The 22,630-nt window shown below is 43.4% G+C and overlaps 1 protein-coding gene across 1 annotated transcript in view; it reads right to left on the bottom strand.

The window, feature by feature from the left end:
- The window catches only part of grin2ba (glutamate receptor, ionotropic, N-methyl D-aspartate 2B, genome duplicate a), an 87,389-nt gene extending 69,863 nt beyond the window's left edge, over positions 1-17,526 (bottom strand). Inside the window, exon 1 of the mRNA XM_062438496.1 lies at positions 17,332-17,526. Within this exon, the coding sequence (XP_062294480.1) occupies positions 17,332-17,526 (195 nt within the window). The remainder of the gene's footprint in view (positions 1-17,331) is intronic.
- Positions 17,527-22,630: the final 5,104 nt, after the last annotated feature.

Here is a 22,630-nt window from a genome sequence, read left to right as displayed (position 1 = left end):
TCTTGCTGCAGCTCCTATACAGTATAACACGAGTATCGTAGCATTTGAGCTGAGCGCCAAGGCCCCATGGTGCGGCGGTGGAACACAGAGGCTTCGGCGAAAGGGCGTCCTCCGTATTCTGCCGATGCCCTCATGCAACCACTTGAGGACTTCGGAGGCTCTCTGGCAAAGGATTTAGATCCTAGGCGCACACAGTTATATTTAAGCCGCTTCTCTTATCGAAACGAACAAGCGAAAAACAGCCACGAGAGGTAAAGATTAAACTCGTACGTCGCCGGCATACCAAGCCGTCGACAGTGAGGAGTGTGAAGGTCAAAGCAGCAGCGTAGAGACTTGCAGGAGTAACCTATTCTTTCTTAAAATATTCATGTTTAATTAAGATCTTCTGAGTCAATAAAAAAAAAACAGTCAAGAGGAAAAAAAACATTTGTCTTTAGTATTCAGAAGACGTGTCAATAGTTTGTTATACAGAAGGCATCCTGCTGACTGTTTGCATCACCAACCAGTGATCAGCATCTGATAGCAGTGATACAGTGAAAGAGTGGGAGTTTATACCATTAATTGTTCTTAATTTTATAAGAAGGAAGTGACATAAACTGCTTAAACTGAACTAGTCCATCACCTCATCTAAATAGGGGCGTAGTGTTGTAGATGACTGCAAATACTCTCTGTTTGGCTGTGAAAAATCAAATCTTGAGGAAAGTTAAGAGAACCTAGGCTGCCGTTGAGTAATGCTGTGATATGTGAGCTGCAAAAGTGTGCAATGTGCACAATTACACTCTCTAAGCCCTGATACTAGACAGCATGTTGATATTACTGTAGGCAGCAGGCATGTTGCTCGCTCTCTGCTTTGCTCCGGGGCATCGGAGACAATAACCTAGTTTCCACTGCAGGGCCGAGTAGCCAAACAGAGCTTGTTCATAACCTCCTGTATGTCACTGAATTTCATCTCCGAATAACATGTGATTTGTGTGTTTTCATTTTTTCCCCTTTATTGCTAAAAAGAGATCAAACATACTAATGTTTAAAAGGGTGTAATTCCAAAATGAGAGTGGGAAGAAAAACAACCCAGCAAGTGCTTTTAAAGTAATGGTATGAAAATAAAACATATCAGGGGTTACTATAGCTTACTAGAGCATTTTGAAATGAAATCCCTGCACAGTAAATCTTAGCTATCGCATTTACATTTAATCATGTGCCCTCCAACCTTGTGATGGAAAAAATTGGTCCAAGTTACACTCGGTACAGAACTGAATTACGCCTGAGAGTGATCTTGAACTCTGTGGCCAGAACACACAGTGACTCACCTGCGGGCTCATACTATAAAGTCATCTGCAGAGGGTTTAATGTTATAAGGCTCTCTGACACAGGGAGTCATGATGTTGATACCAGTATGGGAAGCGGGCGCATTCTCCAACCCTCGGAGCAGCTCTGGGGCACGGGAGGTGTTGTTTCTCTCCACGAGGGGACAGACTGTTAGTCCCATAAAGAGCTGCAAAGCTGTTAGCAGCCATATGGGTCAGGTGCAACCCTATGTACAAAAAGGACTGTGTATATAAAAGGCAAGCTTGTACATGGACTTCTGGAGAGCTGCTGTGGGTTTGAAAAGCAGTATGCACTTATGTGAGTAGGAGCAGTGTGTGTGTCTGTGTGTGTGTGTGTGTGTGTGTGTGTGTGTGTGTGTGTGTGTGTGTGTGTGTGTGTGTGTGTGTGTGTGTTTCAGGCGTGTTTCTGTGTGAAGTGCATGTTTTCATGACTCTATCCATCATCGGCACGAACGCTTCTGTTGACGCGGTTGCTACTGTCGCATAAGTCAGCAGGAAGACGTGCAGGAGAAATTATTTTGAAAATAGTGAGGTGCTAAAACAGATACGGGTGAGTAGTCTTGTTGATAACACAAACTCCTGCGGGGTGTAAAACAGTGAAAAGTGATGCTTGTGCCCAGAGATAGCTGAGGTTGGTTAAATCTGCCGCCCCTGAAGCCTCGTATGTCCCCCTACTGACCTTGGATCAAATGCTGCCAGAATTTTTCTCCTCTCTGTTATAACTTTCAGAGTAATCTAACAACAGTAAAGTTAAATAGATGTCCATGTAATGATTGGGATTTTCAAATGTTATCAAGGTAGCAATGCTCATTAGCATTTCAAGTAAATTACAAAAACCTGTTTCAAAGCAGCTTGACCTAACAGACAATGCTCCAGAGTTACAGCTTCATGACTTCATGCAAGATTGACAAATGAACAGATTGTGAGCACAAGTAATTTACTGAAATGGAGGTTAATGAATGGACAGTAACAGATCACCACCCGCCTGTGGCTGTTTGCTCCACTGGTCAACAGTAAATTCCCAAATTTAGCATTAAGAGTAGAGCAGCTGGAGGCAAACAGGAAGGCGATAACACCATATCATCTTCAGCAGACATCTCCTTTTTATTTAGATATAAAGGCTTTTTGCCACATTTAAAAGTCACTAAATGATACTAGTGGTGTTGGTGATTTAGATTTTTTATGATTAATGTTGCCCTAAAGCTTGTTGCATTGGGGATTGATACACAGCATTAACAGCAGAGGAAGCTGTAGCATCAGTCTCAACAATGACTGCACGATTTATTCAAAGACCTGCAACAGCACCCCAGAGTGTACAGCCCTCAATACAAGCTGGAGTACAGATCGGCATTTCAACATTATAAATATTTGACGATTCTGCAAAACTGCAGATTACATCCATCGCAAACACAGTGAACTCCGGTCTCCCGCATAAAAAGTCAAACGCACGACACACCCATCGCCACTCCAGCCTCCGCACCATTACTTTCTGCCTTGTTAATAAAAACGGCACACTTACTCCATGATTGGTAATGAACTGCATGTAAATCTTGAGGTGTGGGATTGTTGAATACAGCGCTGGGCTCAGGGTTTACTGCCATCTGCGGAACTCTGTGGTGGTCTAAAATGTATGGGAGCCATCTTGAGGGAGTCATTTGGTTATCATTGAACTGTGTATACTCAGTAAATAGCATATTATAGTCATGGGTATATGTTCAGCCTCTGTTCTATTTTTATATATTCTATTTATTTTAGTCTCTTTAGTCTTTAGTTATTGTATATAGTTTATAAAGGTGCAGCAGTAACACAATTTCCCTTTCATAAAATACCATCTATGTGATGCGATGATTGCTTTGCATGGTCACATAACAGGCAACGTAGTGTATATGGGGCTGTTGTGCAGTACCCCAAGGTGAAAACACGGTTCTTTCGTGATGTTGTCATATTTCAAGAAGATAACGACCTCCAAGCAGGAGGGCTTTCATGAACAGAGCATGAAACCTTTTACGTGATCTCTACTATCAACATATTGAAACAGGGAGAAAAGCAGACTTTCATTTCATCCCTCAGAGATTTTCTTCTTTAACACAATTCAGTAGCTGGACTGCAGCAACCCAAGGACAAATTTAATTATTGTGAGGGCAAAATGCGACTCTTCTTCTTTTTCACTTTCTCCAGATCATGCTAGATGTTTTGTTTATTTGTTTCATCCATTTCAGTATATTATCAGTATTTTGCTTCGTGTGGTCAAATATATCCTGCTGTACAAACGGGTTGGCAGCCTACAGCGCCTGTGCAAACGGTGGCAGGCCAGGCCGTTATTTTTTTAATATACTTTTTGGATTAAAAAAAAGTTATCAATCAGTGACAACAAATAGTGATCTAGATGAACAATTCAATGTAATCTATCTATCTACCCCTCCTCCCACTCCCTCTGATATATGATCTAAAAATGTAGGATAGCTTGCTAGCCTTTTTTTGTTGTTGCTTCATTTCAAGAACAACTGACGATGGTTTAAAATTCGCCTCATTCATTCGTCTTGGATAATCAAATTCAGATTTATTTCACAAAAGGAGGGAGCTGTACGCACTCTGATGCGAAAACGCTGTGTCGAAGTTCAAGTGTAAAACATAATTTTCAAACAGGGCACGGGAAAAACTTCAAAGATAAGGCTGATGATGCTGAATCAACCAAGAGGGCAGTGGCCCAGTACAGGAAGCAAAGCAGCGTATTTACAACTCAAAGTGCTGCCAAAAACCAGAGGGCAGCTATGAAGTCGCGCAGTGAATTGCTAAACATGGGAAACCATTTAGTTATTCTCCAATGGAGAGTATATAAAGGAAAATCCAAAATCTCCAAATGCAGACCAAAGATCACGCAGCTCGTGTAAAGAATAATGTTGCACTAAATCTGTAAGACTGAATTAATATGTGCACAAATAATAAAGTGTGCACATAAATGCTTGTTGTGAAAATGAACTGGCAATCGGGTCTTTTTTTTAAAAGACATTGTAAAGTGGGGCAGGATATCTAAAACAGGATCTGATCATACAGGTGGAGACAAATTTGGTTCTCCTTTTTTGGACAGTTGTTGCTGGCATCATTCCTCAGATGAAAGGTCTGCTGCAGTGTGTGTACTTTTTGATCAAATTCAAGGCTCACCACACTAAATGTAGGTGCAACTATCAACAGGCCTTTATCCAGAACAATGTGAGAATACAGCGCAGGTCTGATGCCATTACTTCCACATTCTTATCTAACAAAATCACCTTGGCATAACTTAAGGGAACTATATAAAGACTGTGGTGCAACAGTATCAGCACGATTGCTAAAACACTACAAACATTACGATGTCATGAATCTCAGATATGGTTAATGACGTGAGGTGCATCTCCCATCTTTCTTGTTCCTGTCTGCAAAAACATCATTAAAAAGGTGTTTAATATGTTTGTTTTTTTTAAATGTTGAAAACGCATAATTGATTGACTGATGCAGGTACATGGATTGGGTGCTTGCATGTCTATGGGGCTGTTTTCTTGTTGTTGTGCTAGTTGTTGTCCTGGTACACAGTGTTCTGTTTATTAGCATATTGCATTGTTTAAAAGTCCCCCTCAGCGCCCGGCCGCCTCATGCCAATAAAAGTCTATTAAGCCTGTTTGACTTTGCTAATGCAAATCAGTCTTTGGTGGAGAACAGGGCAGCCAAGGCTCCAGTCTACCAAACGAGAGCCTGACACAGGACTGATGTGACAGAAGAAATACAAGAACTAATGCAAATAACACAATGCCCTGTGGGGGCTGTTATATTGCTTATAATAATGATGATGATGACTGATGATATTGAACATGCTAATGGTGATAAAGATAATGAGATGACAAACAATAAAATGTCCAGTTGCACTGTAATAATGATGATGGTAATGATGTTTATGGCATCACAAATATTGCAGCTGTTTAATGAGATTATTAGCCTATTGGGATATTCTGATATCTAATACTGACTTAACCGAAATGAACAAATAACCTAAACATCATGAACTTTTTTGGGCAACTATGATTTAAACCTTCAATCGTGCCTGATGAATTCCTGGTTTTAAACTTATTTCATTGAATGTCGCAATGGATGAAGTCAGTTGAACACAGAGGCGTTGGTTTATGATGTGACTCTTAAAAGATAAACACAAAGGTGATGAGCCCAGTGCATTGAGTATATGGGACACCAGGTTCAATCAGTATCTACAGGCATAAACTAATCAGACAGTGTTGTGTGGTGCTCACTGCAGAGAACATCATGTGCTCCATTTTCCTGACTAAACAGGGTGCTACAAGTTGTCAACTTGTGTGTCACACGCTGTTAAAATAGTTTAGGGTGCATAAAGCGTATAGCCCTAGCTGCAAAGAAGGCAGCTCTTCTTGCATTTATTATTATAACTAATCCATGGGGCTAGTTTGTCATATTTTAGTACTACAACTGCCAGTTATTGTCTCCATTGATCATTTTGTGTATAAAATGTCAGAAAATAGAAAATGTTCTTAGAGATCATGGTGACATCTTCAAATGTCTTCTTTTACCTGTTCCATAATTGACGCTTTCTATCATGTATGACTCACAAAAGGTTCAAATATTCACATTTTAAAAGCTGCATCCAGGAAATATTTAGCATTTTTGCTAAAACTTTGATAATCTACTTAGTTTGCTTTCAATCTGCTTATCGATTGATTGACTAACTGATGTAGCTGTTGTTGCAGCTCTAGGGTGACTTCAATGAACTGTTTGCATAGTTTTACGAGTCTAAATAATCTTCTAAATACCTTTTACTGCCACATTTATGAGTCTGATCTGTGCCAGTAACATTTTAACATTACCATACTACACTACATCACATTAGCAATTTCTGTCCTGCCAAAAATCCACAAAAACTAACCACTGATGAATATATTCAAACACAGAAATATCAAATTCTGCCATCTCCCTGTTGATGATCAATGCAAGAGTGAGGCGAATGAGCCAAGCATATTCAGGCTGTGTTGGCAGCCCAGGCCTTCAAACTGTAGTAAAAAGTATCTACAGAGTAGCATCATACATGTTGGAGGTGTATTTCTGGTCGCACACTATTGTCTATTCGCCATGTCTGACTCATACATCTGTGTACTGTATCTCTAACTGTGTTTGTATGGATGCTGAAAGCTGGGCAGATTGCCCAACGGTCGATGTGCGAGGACGAACTGCAGGGTTATGGGTAAATGCAGACAGACAGAGAGAGTGAAGACTAAAGAGGAGGTGGTGTTTGCTGTAATTTAGGAGAACAAGGGAGGGGTGGGGCAACATTTACATTCATCACAGGAGCTCGCCTCGCCTCAACTCACATGACGTGAGAAAGAGAAGGAGAGGGAGAGAGAGAGAAGGAGAGTGTGAGGAGCGGTTGAGATAAAAAATAGAGAGGGAGAGATGCAACAAGACAGAATGGGGTTGAGCAAAAAGATCTTTTCTGTGTTTCTTGTTTTTTTTGAGTGTTTTTTTCTTTTCTTTTTTTAATTCAACCCCAGGAATGCTTTTGTGGTGATGAATCTATAAAAACGAGGAGCCGGATTCTCAAAAGAAAGCAAATATAATGTTCTTGAGATCTGTTTTTTAATAATCAAATATATGAACTGCAAGTAGATGAAAGCAGACAATGTTTCCGGCTAAAAGAACACTTTTACTTGTAATTGGAAAAGTATAGACAAATGATAACTTTGTGCAATTCTACTATCACACCTACTGCACACACAGCTGTATTTTCCCTTTCCTATGATGATCCACCTGTGTGTGGTAGTGCACAAACAGGGTGGCAGGGGTGTTGATGGTGGGCTGCTGGCCTTTTTTTCCCCACCTGGCATCTGTCCGGGGTTGAATAGCTTGTGCGCTAACAAGGGTCACCTCCGGCGGAAACAGTGTCTGACACCTGAATAGATTGGATCGTCACCTGGCATACGTATAATTGTGTGGTGTTCAGATATTGAAGATATATTTTTCTATATGTGTGTATAGTTGCACGGGTCAGTGGAGTTTATGTAATCACATCTGTGTGTGTGTGTGTGTGTGTGTGTGTGTGTGGGTGTGTGTATCCAGAGTCAACACAGATAGTGTGGAGGTTGAATCATTTTCATGCTGTAGGTCGGCAGGAACACATCTCAACATATTAGTCTGATGTATAGGCTACTCTCTGTGTGTGTGTGTGTGTGTGTGTGTGTGTGTGTGTGTGTGTGTGTGTGTGTGTGTGTGTGTGTGTGTGTGTGTTGTGTGTGTGTGTGTATCACAGCATGTGGCTCTGATGAGGGCCAGCTTGGCACAGCGCTGGCGAGTAATTGAGCGAGCACATTGTGGTCTTCACTCACGCCTTTCTTCTTCCACATCCCTGCCTCCTTCTCTGTAACTGTCTCTCCTTTTCTCCCTCTCCTTCCATCCCTCTCTCTCTCTGTCTTTCTCTCCCTCTCTCTCCCTGCCCTCTACCATCCTTATTTCTTTCCGTTCTTGTCTTCCCTTTCTTGACTCTCTACTTCCATTTATACGGGGTTTGGAACATTTTTTTAGACATAAGAGGCCATGGGTGAGGGAGAGCGTTGACAAAGCAAGGGCAAACAGAAAAAAGAAAAGGGTGAATTTTGAAAAGAGGTCTGGAGAGAGAGACAAATTGAAATAGAACTAAGCAGTGATGTAAAAGAGAGATGGAGGGGCGAAATGCTTGAAACTAAATTCAGGTATGTTTGTCAAATTTCTAAGGATGGGTTATAAGTATTTTCACAAATCAGAAATTTTATCATGATGATATGTCATTGTTTACAAAGTTATGTCATATATATAAATGGCTTGTAATTAACGGTATTCCTCAAGTAAAAGACAAAACTGGATCTCTGATAATGGCGTGGGACACAAATAAAGGCTGGCCCCAAAAACCGGCTGGGTTAAAAAACAAGTGTGGATAAACTCCTGGTGCCTGTTATATAATGTGCATACCAGTAAAGCACTAATAGTAGTTACTTAGATGTAACCCAAGCTCTATGAGTACATGTGTAGCCCTCTAGTCAGCAGAGAAAGGAGGGGAGGGGGACGGAGGAGATGTGAAATCATTTAAATACAAGGATAACAGTGCATATTTTAATAATAATGACCGCAGCAACACTACATGAGCATGGGTAACCAGGGTGACTTTGCTAAACTGGTGAAACTACATCCATGAGTATGCTACCTGCATGCCAAGCTGTCTTTGACCCTCTGTAGTTGCGGTAAATGATGGCTCGGCCACTATTTGAGGAAATAGTGTATTAATGTTTTGGTTATACACATAATATAGATCATTTGATTATTGTATACATGATATATGCATATATTTGCTATTTTTGTGATATATCTACATGATAATACAAATTATTCTAATAATATATGTCATATTGAATAGACCATGTCACCGAGCACAGACTCACTGGCTGAACTAGTCTACATTTTTGCAGAGGTTTGTTCACTACCTAGTCAACAAAGTTACATGCTAAGTTGGATTATCTGAAAGCCTCCTCTGGTCCGTTCTCCTCCGCTTTATTTTCTTTGCTTACGCTGCACTGTATTCTCTTTTCTCTACTCATTTCAAAGTCACTTTGAAGAATAGACCTGCTGAAGTTGTGGATCTGGGCGCTGACGTTGTGACTCAGTGATCCTCCTATCTGAAACTCTACCTCTCCGTTTGCAAGCTCTTGGTGCCAAGTGACACTGAACAAACAGACCTCAAGTCTCAGTGAGTACACAGGTATTTCCCCTCAGCAGCAGATTCAACAGCAGTTTGATTTTTGTTCCAGGACACTGTCAAAAAACCTTATGATGAGAGGAGTCTACAGCAGTGAACATGCATGATTATTCTTATGAATATTCATGAGCATCATGTACCATTAACTACTGTTATGATAATTGGGGTACTTTAAGCAAATTAGGGATAGGAAGAAAACTTGTTATTTCAACAAAATAACCTGCAGCGCCTGATATGTCTCCATCTCTCCATCACTTATGCTTTGTGGACAGAGGACAGGTGATTAGAAGCACCACTGTGCATTTATTGTTCTTCTGCCACAATTTTAGCTTATATTGTTGCCATTTTAAAATGTTTTTTAATGTGCAGTGGTGTTTTAAAATCAATATACCATGATGAATTGTTGTGATAAGCTGGTACAATTACCTGAAACTAATACCAGGTATGATCAAGACACATGATCTCTCTTTCACATTACAGACGTATTTGGAGAAACATGTTCTCTATTTGGCTGTTCACTGTAAAAAAATAAAAATAAAAAAAAGTGTTTCACTTGCATCTGATGCAGAGGCAGCCACATTTTTCTACGATAGTTTGTTAACGGTAATTAATGAAACTAGATGAATGCGGCACTGATTAATGGATTAATTGATCAATTAAAATGCTACTTGTATCAGAATTGAATCACGCTCTGATCTACAGTGAGTGAGCTGAATTATATTTTCACAGGAACACAATGGGTGCTATGCGATCTGAATCTGTGAACGTTTGTTTGCAGGAGCACTATCTCGCCACCCGTCAACAGGAAGAAGTGAGACGGTTTGAAACTGGACAGACAAACAGTTGGAAGACATGAGTGTCCGGGTCAGGCGAGGTAGGGGAGCATGCCTTTGATCCCTTCACAATAAAGGCTGCGGCGCGGTAATTAACCAGCGCCTGAAATATGTACTTTTTCTGTCCATCTCCTCCCCTCTCCTCCTATATATTGTATGCTTGAAAGCACTGACTCATCTCAGCCTATGAATAGATAGAGGTCCATTCCCTCTTCACCTCTGAATCAGGGCGGAGGCAGGTGGAGATAAAGCTAATAAGCGTCCCACCAAAGGGCTGGTGTAAAGTCCAGGAGGGGATGAAAGAGGGGAGGAGCTGCTTGTAGATCTTGGTGGTAGTGGTGGTGCTGGAGGTGGTGGTGGTGTGTGTGTGTGTGTGGGAAAAGGGAGGGATAGTCTATGCGGGTCTGGAGGGAAGAGGGGTAAATGAGGAGGGGCGGGAGTGAGGAAAAAGAGAGAAGAGAGGGAGGGAAGAGGAGGCTGGTGCTAGTTGGGAGGAGTGGGGGGGGGGGGTGTAAGGGCATGTCCAGAGAGAGTTAGGAGACGTGAGTGGAGGGCTGGGATGGAGGGGAAAGTGTGGCTACTCCTGTACCAAGGGGACACAGAGTGAGAATGAAAGAAAGGAGGCCATGTAGGAGGAAAAGAGAAGGAGGAGGGGTGGAGGAAGACGATGTCTGAATCAGAGATTAAAAAAATAGAGGTGAGGATGTATTGGCTGGGTGAGAGTTGCAGGACCTGGATGACTCCTGACACAATTTATTGCATTCTACTGGCATCACCTGCCATCTGAGCCAGGGGGGGAGCAACACAGAGGGAGGCAGAGGATATGTTGAATGGATGGGGGGAGCAAGGGTGGATTAACACCTGTACATCTGGTGTAAATCCGTCTGTCTGCCTCCTGGAGCTGCCAAAAGATGAACCAGACCTTGCCAGACAGACACATTCATGAAGAGATAAAAAAGTATGGAAAGACAGGGGTAAAAGAAAGAGAAAATATGAAAGCACAGGAGTAAAACAGGGGCAGGTGGAAAACACATAATAGTGAAAAAGATAGTAAGTGACACACAGATGGAGAAAACAAGGCTGGACAGATATAAATACAGCAGTTCTATTTTCATTTTTTCTATCAGTCATTTTGTGTGTAACTACGTTTATTTTAATGACCGCTATCTCATTTTGAAAATGTTCCAATGTTGTCTCTAATCCTCCTAAAGAACACATGTTAATCTCTCTCTACAAATGCTAAGCAACAGACACGAGACACTAGAACAAGTGAAAGTGAAGCAGTTGATGGAGGATGAGGTATAGAAAAAGTTATGGGGTGAGTTTAAAAATGGCCACATTCTAAATGGCCAGAGTAAATTGAGACCAACGGGGTTGGAAAATAGGACATATAAATTTAGGACTCTCGATATGTTTCACTACCTCTTCCTCTCTCTCACTCTCACTCTCTCTCTCTCTCTCTCTCTCTCTCTCACAACCTCCCTCCTTCCTCTCGATCTTTCTTTCTCCAGAAAAAAGGGGAACACACACAGTGGGTTGTCACATTTTCTAAATCAGGACAATAAGAAGTTACGAGGCGTCTAGTAGTGGGGGCATTTACATTGAGCCATGCTACAACAGGAAACCCAGTTTACAGTGTTTCTGTACATCTCTCTGAGCTGAAATGTGTCCCTTTAGGTGAAGCTAGTAGTGCTGCCAATCATGATGTGTCACCACCGCAGGAGACGCGAGCCGCTGCATTATCCTCCATTTTGAAAAACTGCTGCATAAAAAGAATGAGAAACAGCAAGTTGGATAAAGAAAGAGAGTGTTTGTCGAGAAGGAAGCATCCAGTCTTTAAAACAATTTTAAGAAGAGAATTTATCAAAATGTTTTGGGGTTTTTACACTCATGATGTATGCAGGGACTGAAAAGTTCCATATAAGGACATTTCCTGTTCAACCTGTCATCTGCAGGCAAATACAGACTGAATGAGAGAGAGGGCTGAACACAGAGACAGCAACGCATCAGAGAGAAACACCCAGGAACAAAACTGGACAAAGGGAGCTGCAATAATACAAAAATAAAAAAATAAAAGGAAAGAGAACATTTCCAGGATGAAAGGATAGATCAGAAAGCTGTTACAAGGGGTTTACTGTGCTTTGCTGGACACAACAAAACCCATGAATGAACTAAACAATTAGGAGAGAGAGAGATGTGAAAGAGACAGAAACCAAAAAAAACAAAAAAAAGAGAAATAAAAACTCAAAAGAGGGGAACACTGAGGGAGACATCAGGCAGAAGAACAGTCGCTTTTAATTCTCTCATCATTTACAAATGCTCCTAATTGCGTCTATGTTTTAGCGAGGACACGGTGCTGCCAAGCCGAACAACACATTACATTAATAGAGTACAGGACCTCAGTGATTGCTACAACAATAGGTGCTATTGTAGGACATTAATTGGGGATATAAATGCGGGTACATTTATGTTCGACCCAATGGACTAAAACCCCGAGAGGACATGGTGAGTGAACCTCAAACAGGAAATGATGACTAAACAAGTTGCTTTCATTGTGAACATTTTTTTTTAAAAAAGGACTATTCCCCCTACATGTAAGGTTAACATAAATACAAACATAAAAACAAAAAACGCGTCAATTACCCTTGGATGCGGTTCAACACCGATCCAACACTATTATAGAGCCTGTTTCCTCTGAAGAATTAGCGCACGTGTACACACTGATGACACATAATGGCTCTCTCTTCTTACAAAAGGCTTGGCCACCCGCGGGCAAAACGACCGCATTTGAAACGATGAAAAGCCTGAATTATTTGGGCAAAAGTTAATTGATCACATCCTGCTGTTTTGTTCCACCAGAAGCCTGCCACTTACACAAAAGATGGCAGGGAACAGATTTGTTTGTGTTGGAGTGCCTGAGTGTGCATTTCTGTTGGTACGTGTGTGTGTGCGGGTGTTGTGTTAAAGCCTCAAGAAAGACAAATGTGTTGGTGATGTCGCAGCAGCAGCAGCTAGCTGTACGTGTTGTCTAGCATTTCTTCCATTACAGAGCGACCTATTTAATATTCATACATTAATTGCCCTTGTAACACACGTCTTTCCGTATATTTATGAAAACGTGTGTGGGCGCGCGCCTCTTTTTTCGTGCGTCTGCCTGCATACGTTTGCATGTGTGAAAATATTATTCGTATTATATTATCATCTCCTCAGGTCATCAGGGTTGGCTGCTTTCCCTTCTTTTTTCCCCTTAATTGCTGACGATCATACATTTAAATCCTATGCAGGAGAGGATGCTATCTCTCTGCTAATCTACAGCACCAGCAGCCTTCCACTCGTAGATTAGCTGGCTCTTCGTATTATGTGGTGGCCCTGGGGTGATCAGTGACAACTACAGCTATTTGTACGACTACAAAGCCATACCTTCTAGACAAGCTGAGGAAAATGGCTCTCCATGTCTTGATAATATGAGCATTAGCCAAAGCTTTAGATCATACTGATTATTGCAGTCTAACAGACACTTTAGAGAGACAACCAGCAGGGTGGTGCTGGAAACCACTACAGACAAAAGACTGGCAACTACAGCCATGTTGGCGAGGTAACAACGCGCACATATTCACAGAGACGTACACACGCACATCGACACACACACACACACACACACACACACACACACACACACACACACACACACACACACACTTAAACTGTTGGATGCGTTTCCTCTCTCTTCTACGTCTCCTCCTCCTCCTTTATCTTGTCCTGTCTTTCACAGATGTGGGGTACAGCTGCACTCTATCCATCTTTCTCTCCTCCTTCGTTCCTCCTCCATTCAGGATTCAATTTCCTGAACAAGGAGGCAGCTACTCTTTTTCATGTAACGTCGGCCACGTTGGATAGATGACGATACACCTGCTGCTGCACTCCCCGCAAAACACACGCTCTGTCTTTCTCTCTCTCTGTCTCTCTGCTCCTCTCTTCCCCAGTGATGCGGCCATGCACTCAGTGCACTCATCCTCTTGCTTACCGCCCAACCCTCCCTCACTGATCTTATTCATTGATATAGATGTGAGTGGCCTTTGCTTCCATCCATCTCACTCCTCTGCCTTCTTCTTCATTCCTTGTTAATACTGGAGCCGCCTGGCTTCCTCCTCTATTTAACTCTCCTACTTTCAAGTTTATACACAAGTTCACTTTTTTTCTCTGCACTTATCATAACTAAGGCACATAGCCACATCTCAAACTGTATGTGCAGATGCAACCTCTGTAGTAGCTGTAATCCTGCTTTTTAATGCCAAGTTAGTGCTGCAGTTTTGCTTCATTCCCCAAGAGGAATTGGCCTTAAAAAAAAAAACAGTTTTGTTCTTGTTTCAGATGTCAAAAGATTCAGAGTCATAAGGTTGATTGAGAGACAAACTCAATTTTTTAAAAGTCTTGGGTATGATACTGGACTGTATCTCTCGTTGGCACACAGCGCTGCGGTTAGCTTTGTGCTCCGTCACCGCACACACAAAGTAACACTCCTTGTAGATGCATATGTAAGAGAAAAAAATGTTACTCTGATTGTGATTCGGCTCGACTCTTCACATGGCACTACAGCAGTCCCCTCCTGAGGATAGATTTTATGGAATAATCTTGTAGCCTTCCGCCAAATTCTTTTGCTCTTCTGCCCGCACTAAAAATCTAAATGCTGTATCCTTCGCCTTCTGTGTTGCTCTCCGTTATCATCCTTCCTTGGACGAGTAATGAAAAAGGAAGGGTTGTCTTGCCAACTGTAATAGCAGCATTTGGCCTTCAGTCTTGATGGCTGTGCGCATTTGTGTGTGTGTGTGTGTGTGTGTGTGTGTGTGTGTGTGTGTGTGTGTGTGTGTGTGTGTGTGTGTGTGTGTGTGTGTGTGTGTGTGTGTGTGTGAGGCTTTAAGATAAACACCACATATTGCAATCCCTATTTCCCAATCTTTGTCAGTCCATTTCCTTGAGACACTCACTCACAATAAAAAAAAAACCTTCCTTCCTCAATTTTTCTTAAGCTCTATAACTCGACCTTTCATTCTATCTTTCAAAATTACTTTCTATTGCTTTTTTCCCCCCATCTCGACTATCCATATGGAAGAAAAGTTTTCTCTCCTTGCTGTCTTTTCCTCCTCTTCTCTCTTTCTCTCTCTCTCTGGATATCCCACTCACTCCTCTTCTGCTGTTGACTCAGCCTTTGTCCTCCACCGTCCATCACCTCTACAGGCAGCCCCACCCGATCTGGCCCTGCTTGGCCAAAACCCCTAAAACAGTTCCTCCTGGTCCTAACTTCTCCTCTTCTACCTGCTTTTACCCAAAGTAGAACATCCTCCACCCAATCTCATCCTCACAATCTCAATTTCTCCAATTCCCCGCATGCATCTCTCTCTCTCTCCTCCCTCCCTCTGATCCCTGTGTATCGTATTTTTGCCACTCCATTGTCTCAGACCATTAGGCAGACACAAATCCGTTTGGAGAATGAGCCTTAGCGCAGCCCTGTCCTCACTCTCCTGGGTCTCGGTGTAGCCAGGAGGAAGCTCTCAGGAGAGGCAGACTCTACTTGTGGCCGGGGGAAATCCATTTAAACCTCTGCCACAAAACGCTGCTTTTTCCTGCTGCCTGGTGCACTTAGGGCACGTGGGTTTAATGAATGATACTATCCCCATACACATACAAATACACACACACATTCCTCAACAACAACCCCCCCCACACACACACACACACTCACACACACACACTTCTTTTTCCCTTTTCCCTTCACCTCCCACATCAATGCAATAAAACACAAACATACATTTTCACATGTAATGTAGCCATCCATGAGCCTGGAGCGCTATAAAAGATTTATACGTTTTTAGGGCACACTGTTAGTGGGGTTGGGGGGTTAAAGAGACATGGGGTAGAGAAAATATGAATTTGAGGAAGTGGAGCAGGTGTGTGCATGTGTGAAGAGTGTACTGTGAGAAAATGTGGATACTGTGCTGCGGTCTTTGCAAGTGTGCGCTTGGAAGGGCGCAGTTTTAAATGGGAGTGGACGGTTCCCTGCCATTTCTCTCCACAGTGCTATAATGAGAAGGAACAGAGAGAAGAGCTTCAGCGGTGGCCTCTGGCCTCTCTGTGTCACTGCAACTCATGTCTCTGCTGGTACAGCGACCTGTTGACACCAGAAGGTCAGCAGACAAACTGGAGGACGGTGACGTAGAGGCAAGGGTGGCTGAGATAAGATAAGACATACAAGGCCCCAAATCCAACAGCGACCAGCAAGTTCTCAACCCAAGAGGCAACTGTTTGAATAAAGATTTCACTTTTCAAAGTGTCCCTACATTAAGTGCAGCTTTTCCTTTAACTGCTTATTATTTAATGCAGCTGGGTTTGTGCACAAAGTACCACATGAATGGGATGATTTGGTGGAATGGGGTCCAAGCCCAGATCCCAGGCGGACACAGATAAAGCAGCAGCAGATTGCTTTATCCCATTAGGCGAGGCCTAGTAAATAAGCAGAGATCTAGCTCTCTGTTCTGGTGCAATCTCCAGTTGATCCTGTCAGGGGCATCGGCACTGTTGGCAGTTTGTCTTTCAAGTCAGACACCCAGCTTACCCTGCCTGTCTGTCTGGACCCAGAGTTAATACTGATGCAGTATGGCAGTAGGGGATGAGATGAAAAACCCTCAATCAGTCAAACAAGTCAAAATGATTTCTCTGTTTTGAGCAGACTTGATAGCTAGAGGACAATGTGGTGAAGATCGGTGCAAATGCGCGGACAAATCCCGGAGGAGAATATGGCAGACGTGCCAAAAACATTGATACCACTTAGAAAGAGCAAAACTGTTACAGTAGTTTAAGAGGTGCCATGTCTAGAGTCTTTAAATCCATCTTTTGTTGATGAAAAAAACAGTTGTGTATGATGACGTAATCTATCCAGGATAAGATTTCACAGGAATGACGGCAATAGAGCAATGATTGACAGCAAAGTGCAGCCAAATCGAAATGTAATTCGGCAGAGACTTCAGGTTGTAGAGAGGATCGGTCCTGCAAGACTGTAACAGAACAGCAGCTAGTCTTACTGCACTACAGTTGCAGTTTAATAAGTCAGTGTGTTGTCTGTGCTGAACTTTCAATGAGTCTAAATAATCAAAATAGAGCGGTTGTAAGTGAGGATTGGAATAACTTTGTAATTAAACACTTTATGTGGTGCCAGTTAAGTGCAGACACAACATTTATCAGTTTTGAACAACGCTTTCCATTCATTGTTTCCGAGGTCACGTCGAGTCTCTCTTTATATTTGAACACTCAGAAACACCCACACGTACTTCCTCGCAAAATTACTGTAAATGAGGACAACATGTACTACTTGAAAATTACTGCTAGACTTTGAGTGGCCTACCTTAGCAGCCATGATCATGGAGGAGCCCCCGCGGACTCCGAGGATGGGGATATGAGTCTGGGCTGAAATGAAGTCCAGGATCTGGGCGATGGCCTCCTGGTCGGTGTCATCCCCGAACACCACACCCTGCAGCCAGTGCTCCGTCATAAGGTCGCAGATGCTCTTGATGATGCTTTTAGGGTCCGTCTCATTCATGGTCAGCACCTCCACGTTGGGCGCCATGTGGAGAAAGTCCTCCTTCTCCCGGGCCCCGGCCAGCGCCATCTCGCTGAAATTGCCCACCAGGACCACGGCGATGCTGAGGCCGCGCAGGATGTTGGGCAGGGCCATGTGGTGGGGAGGGGGCTGAGGGATGGGGATGTAGTGACCGCCGACACCAGCCCCGCCGCCGCCTCCGCCACCGCCCCCTCCCCCTCCCTTCTCTCTCCGCGAGTGGCAGTGGCAGGCCGGGGGCAGGTGGAGAAGGCAGAGAAGCAGCAGCAGCAGGAAGGACAGGCGGAGAGAGGCGCTGGTGCGGCGACGGTGCAGCGATGGAGGCGGGGGCGGATGCAGGGGTCGGGCTCGCCTCTCTTGCTCCTGGGCGACCGAGGGGGCGGACAACGAGGCCGCGACGTGGCCGCGAGGGGGGGAGGGGCTGCGACAGCCGCAGACAGGCATGGTGGAGGAGTGGGAGAGTAATACCTGGAGAGATAGAGGAAGTGAAGGGGTGGAACAGAAAGGGATGGAGACAGAGAGGTAAAAAAAAAGTGGGGTAGGGGAGATTTGATAACAAGAGAGAAAAGAAAGATAAAAAAAGAGAGGACAGGCGATGGAGAGAGGGAGATACAGGTTAACATAGCACCATACAACATTGATTGAAAAAAGTGAATTGCCAAGAGGCTACATGCGTCATATGAATCTGTGCGTATCACTGTCAGTCCACAGAAATGGGGCAATGAAGAGGAAAACGAGGCTTTAAAAACACACAATGACGGATGAGAGAAGAGGTCACACTTGACACACATAAATAGTGCATTAACACACACACACTGATACATGGTACTACGGCGTACGGTTTACAGATAATCTAACACGGATCAATAATTCATGCGGGACGTTCTGTAGCAGCATTATGGTATATATTATGTAGGATATAAACTCTCCCTCCAGATGAGATGCTGGCGTTTTGACTGGAGAGGGAGAAAGTGAGAGGACGGGAGCAACAAGAGGAGGGAAGGAGTCATATAGGGAATGCAAACGAGATTTTTTTTAGAAAGGGCAGATGGAGGCAAAGACGGCTCCACGCCAAACTGCCGGCTGACTGACAAACTGTCTGGAGCGAGATGAGTGACGTGCCGACCCGAGACGCGGACAAACTGACTGCCGCTGAAATTGATTAAGTGATTGACGGCAGAGATGCTCAGAGCAACTTGCGAGGCTTTGATATCATACCCGCCTCCCCACCTCCTCCTCCTCTTCCTCCTCCTTCAACCCCTATTGGCCTAGTTTAGCACTCGCACTTGTCGTTTGCTGTCCATCCCTCCATCCTTCCACCTCCCCTCCCATGTTCTACTTGACCATTCCTCTCTCTCTCTCTCTCTCTCTCTCTCTCTCTGCTTCCCTGTACTTATTTATAGAGTTTTTCATTAATGGGGGATACAGAGGGGAGGAAGGCCAGGTGGGCCAGTGAAAAAGGTAAAAGAAAGAGGGGAGAAGGGGAAATAAGACAAGAGGAGGAACGTGATGATGGCAGCGAGGTGGGGTAAACGGCAACACAGCTGTAGAAGAAAGGCATACGTGGAAGAAAAAAAGACACTGTTGCCTCTCTGAGAAAGATGTATGTGCTCTGTATGTTTACATTTGAGCGTGTGGGAGGGCATGTGTCCTCTTGAGTTTAACAGCATATAGTCTGTGTAGGTGTGCAGTCGGTGGGAATAGATGTTCACTCTGGTTTTGTGGGCAGAGATAACCCGGGATTGTGGGGGTGTAGTTACTCATAAACTTGTTCTGAGTGGTGTATTGTGTGTATATCTCATGCATGACTGCGTTTAACAAGGCAGATGGAAGGTACAAAGAAGAACAAAAAAAAAAAAAACAATACAAAAACAATAACCCCTCCGCCAAGCTGACAGCTAATAAGACAGGAAATGACAGAGAGGATAGAAAAAGTAAAGGGGGGAGATTGAGAGAGGGATAAAGGGACGTATGCAGAGATGACAGAACAACTTCTTTAGGGAAAACTAATTGCTGGAGGTTCGTCAGCTCTAATTACAGGTCCCTGTGTTAATAGTCAATTGCACACCACTCTCCAGGAAGGATGGAGAGGTGGGAGGGAAGGAATGAGGGAGGGATGATAAGAGGCACGAGTAGACAGAAAAGGAGGAGGGAGGAGGAGGAGGGGGGAGTGGGAGGAAACAAGAGAAAGACGAGTGTAAACCAAGGAGGACCTTGGTGAGACACAAGAAAGATGAAAGAGAGGGGAGAGGGGGACACATGAAGATGGAGGGATGGAAGAGAAGGGGAAGAACAGGAAGAAAGACAGAGAGAGAGAGAGAGAGATATATATATATATATATATATATAGAGAGAGAGAGAGAGAGAGAGAGAGAGAGAGAGAGAGACATGCCCTCTTTGAATCTGGACTTCTCTGGCAGCACTCTGTTTCCATGGCAACAATTAAAATAGGCCTACACTCGCACACATAGAGACACAGATGATGGACACAGAGATACACAAGCGCGCGCACACATACACACACACGTTTTGCAATGAGCATTGATCATGTAAATGCGGTGATGTAGTCTGGCGTACCACTGTGCATCCTCGCAGTGGGCGTATTTTACACACCGATTCCTCTAACGCACAGATTAGCATAGAGACCTCCGACACACACACACACACACACACACACACACACACACACACACACACACACACACACACACACACACACACACACACACACACACACACACACACACACACACACACACACACACACACACACACACACACACACACACACACACACACACAGAGAGAGAGAGAAAACACACTTTTCTCTATGCCTACACACCCAATACACCATCTCACTCCATCTCGCTCTCCCTATCTCTCCCTGTCACACACACACACACACACACACAGTAGCCTGCGGCTGCACACACACACTGGCACTCGACACACACACACACCACACACACCCCCGGGGTACAGATTATATTAGCTGACGCACTGTGTAACTCCAATGATCATTCAGAAAGATTAGGCCATTAAAAAGTCCCACAGTGAGTCAAAGAATGTCTCATAAAGAAACACAAAAGGCGCGTATTAAACTGTAGATTACACAAGCAAGGTTATGACACTAAATGACCCCATTTCCCCATCAGCCAGCCCTTGCCTCTCACCCACCATTTGCTCTATTAGCCACACCAGCGCACTCAACAGCCATATCAGTTACAGACGGGTGGACTGCAGATAGCCTTTAACCGGCCCAACACCCCTGAGGTCCAAACCCGCCACACACCCACACACACATTTTTATGCTTTATCTAAACCTGTTTGTTTTTTTAAATAGGGAAAGTTTTATTGATCTCAGAGGTCCACAAATTCCTGTAATTATGATTGATGTTACAACACACAATACATGTGTTATCCAGATCACAAAGAAATGAGTACAATAGAATTATTTGCAATTAATTTCATTTGGAAACTAGTTTAATAATCAGTTTATTGCTTAATTTTAATAAAAGAAAAGACAATAATTAATAATAATTAATGATAAGAGTAATTAGCTGCAGAAATAGTGTAGAATACTTTTCTTTTTTTAAATTCTAACCACACTGTGTGTCCTTGAGTTTGCTTCTATTGAACATTATAGTTTCCAGGACTGCGAGACATGTGATAAACACATAAATTCCTGCTAACGTAACTCAAAAGCCTATGATGACTAAATATCGGTGACTTGTTCTGTCAGGATATGGAGCCATGTTGGCTTTCAAATGCAGAATATATTCTTACTAATACAGGAGGATTATGGAACAGTACAATTTCTTCTTTTGGCACCCCAGTCCCTGTTGCTTGGTTATGACAGCTTCAGCCTGTGTTACTGTACAGATGAACCAAGGCATCAGCCAATTAGGTAAGAACACCATGTTTCGCGTAGTTACCCAACCAAACAAAACCAGGTACTAAGTGGGCCCAAATGGACGATAAATGGGGTAATAGTCATTAATAGATGTCAAGGCCAAACATATTGTTGTAGTGGAAAGTTGACAGAGCAGGGGATATGAGGCCTGACACAGATATTAAAGCTGTGTAATTGGCTCTCCACTCTGTTTTTTTCATTTTTTTAGTTTCATCAGCTATAAATCCCACAATTATGACCAGCAAGGAGCCTGCAGCATATCTCTGCATATGTCAATGCAGACTAACTATTAGAGGGCAGGTGGCTTAATTGCACACACACCTATACAATCAAGAGTCAATTAAAATACTTTGTATGGCCTTACAGGTGAATAAACAGGTTACATATTGTTCATCTATTGTGTTTAATGTATGTGACTGAACATTTCCAATCACAACATGTTCTGCTCTCACAGTAAGTAATAAATCCACACTGGACAGGGAGTATTACTACCAAGAATGGTTTGTGCGCTTGTGGGCAAAATGAATGTGTGTGAGAGTGTGTAAACAGTGCTAACAGAGGCTTGGTTTCCCTGATGCCTTTTTAGAACTGACATTTATGGGGGGGGGGGGTATGTGCAAATGAAAGCCTAGCAGAAAAAATATAACCTTAGCTTTAGGCTGGGACGGTTTTGATTTGAAATTGATTCAACGGAAGACGGCGCATGACAGTATTAAAAACATTTTTCAGTCCGTGGTAGCGTTGTGGGAAGGCGAGCCCCTCTGCCCTGGGGATGCCACCGGGTCACGGAGCGGGTCACTGCTTCGCATCTTGATGAGACGAGGAATCAGCTGGATACGGGGAATCGCTGCCAAACCTACGATACGTGAGAATATGAAAGAAACGCTGGTCTAATGTGTGAACTCATTATAAACTGTTCCGATGAATATTCATGCGGCCTGTCTGTGCAGCCTGCTGTGGAGGTGGAAGGTGTGTGTGTGTGTGTGTGTGTGTGTGTGTGTGTGTGTGTGTGTGTGTGTGTGTGTGTGTGTGTGTGTGTGTGTGTGTGTGTGTGTGTGTGTGTGTGATGTTTGCATGATTATGTGTTTGGACCTGTGTCTGTACATGATGTTCTGAAGCAGCCACTCACCAGCCCCCTCACCAAAGCAGACCAGCCAGGCATCGCAATCACAT

Source organism: Scomber scombrus, chromosome 18 (genome assembly GCF_963691925.1).
Source record: "Scomber scombrus chromosome 18, fScoSco1.1, whole genome shotgun sequence".
NCBI classification, from domain to species: Eukaryota; Metazoa; Chordata; class Actinopteri; order Scombriformes; family Scombridae; genus Scomber; species Scomber scombrus.
The sequence above is the reverse complement of the archived record's forward strand: the minus strand, read 5'-3'. Positions and strand labels throughout refer to the sequence as shown.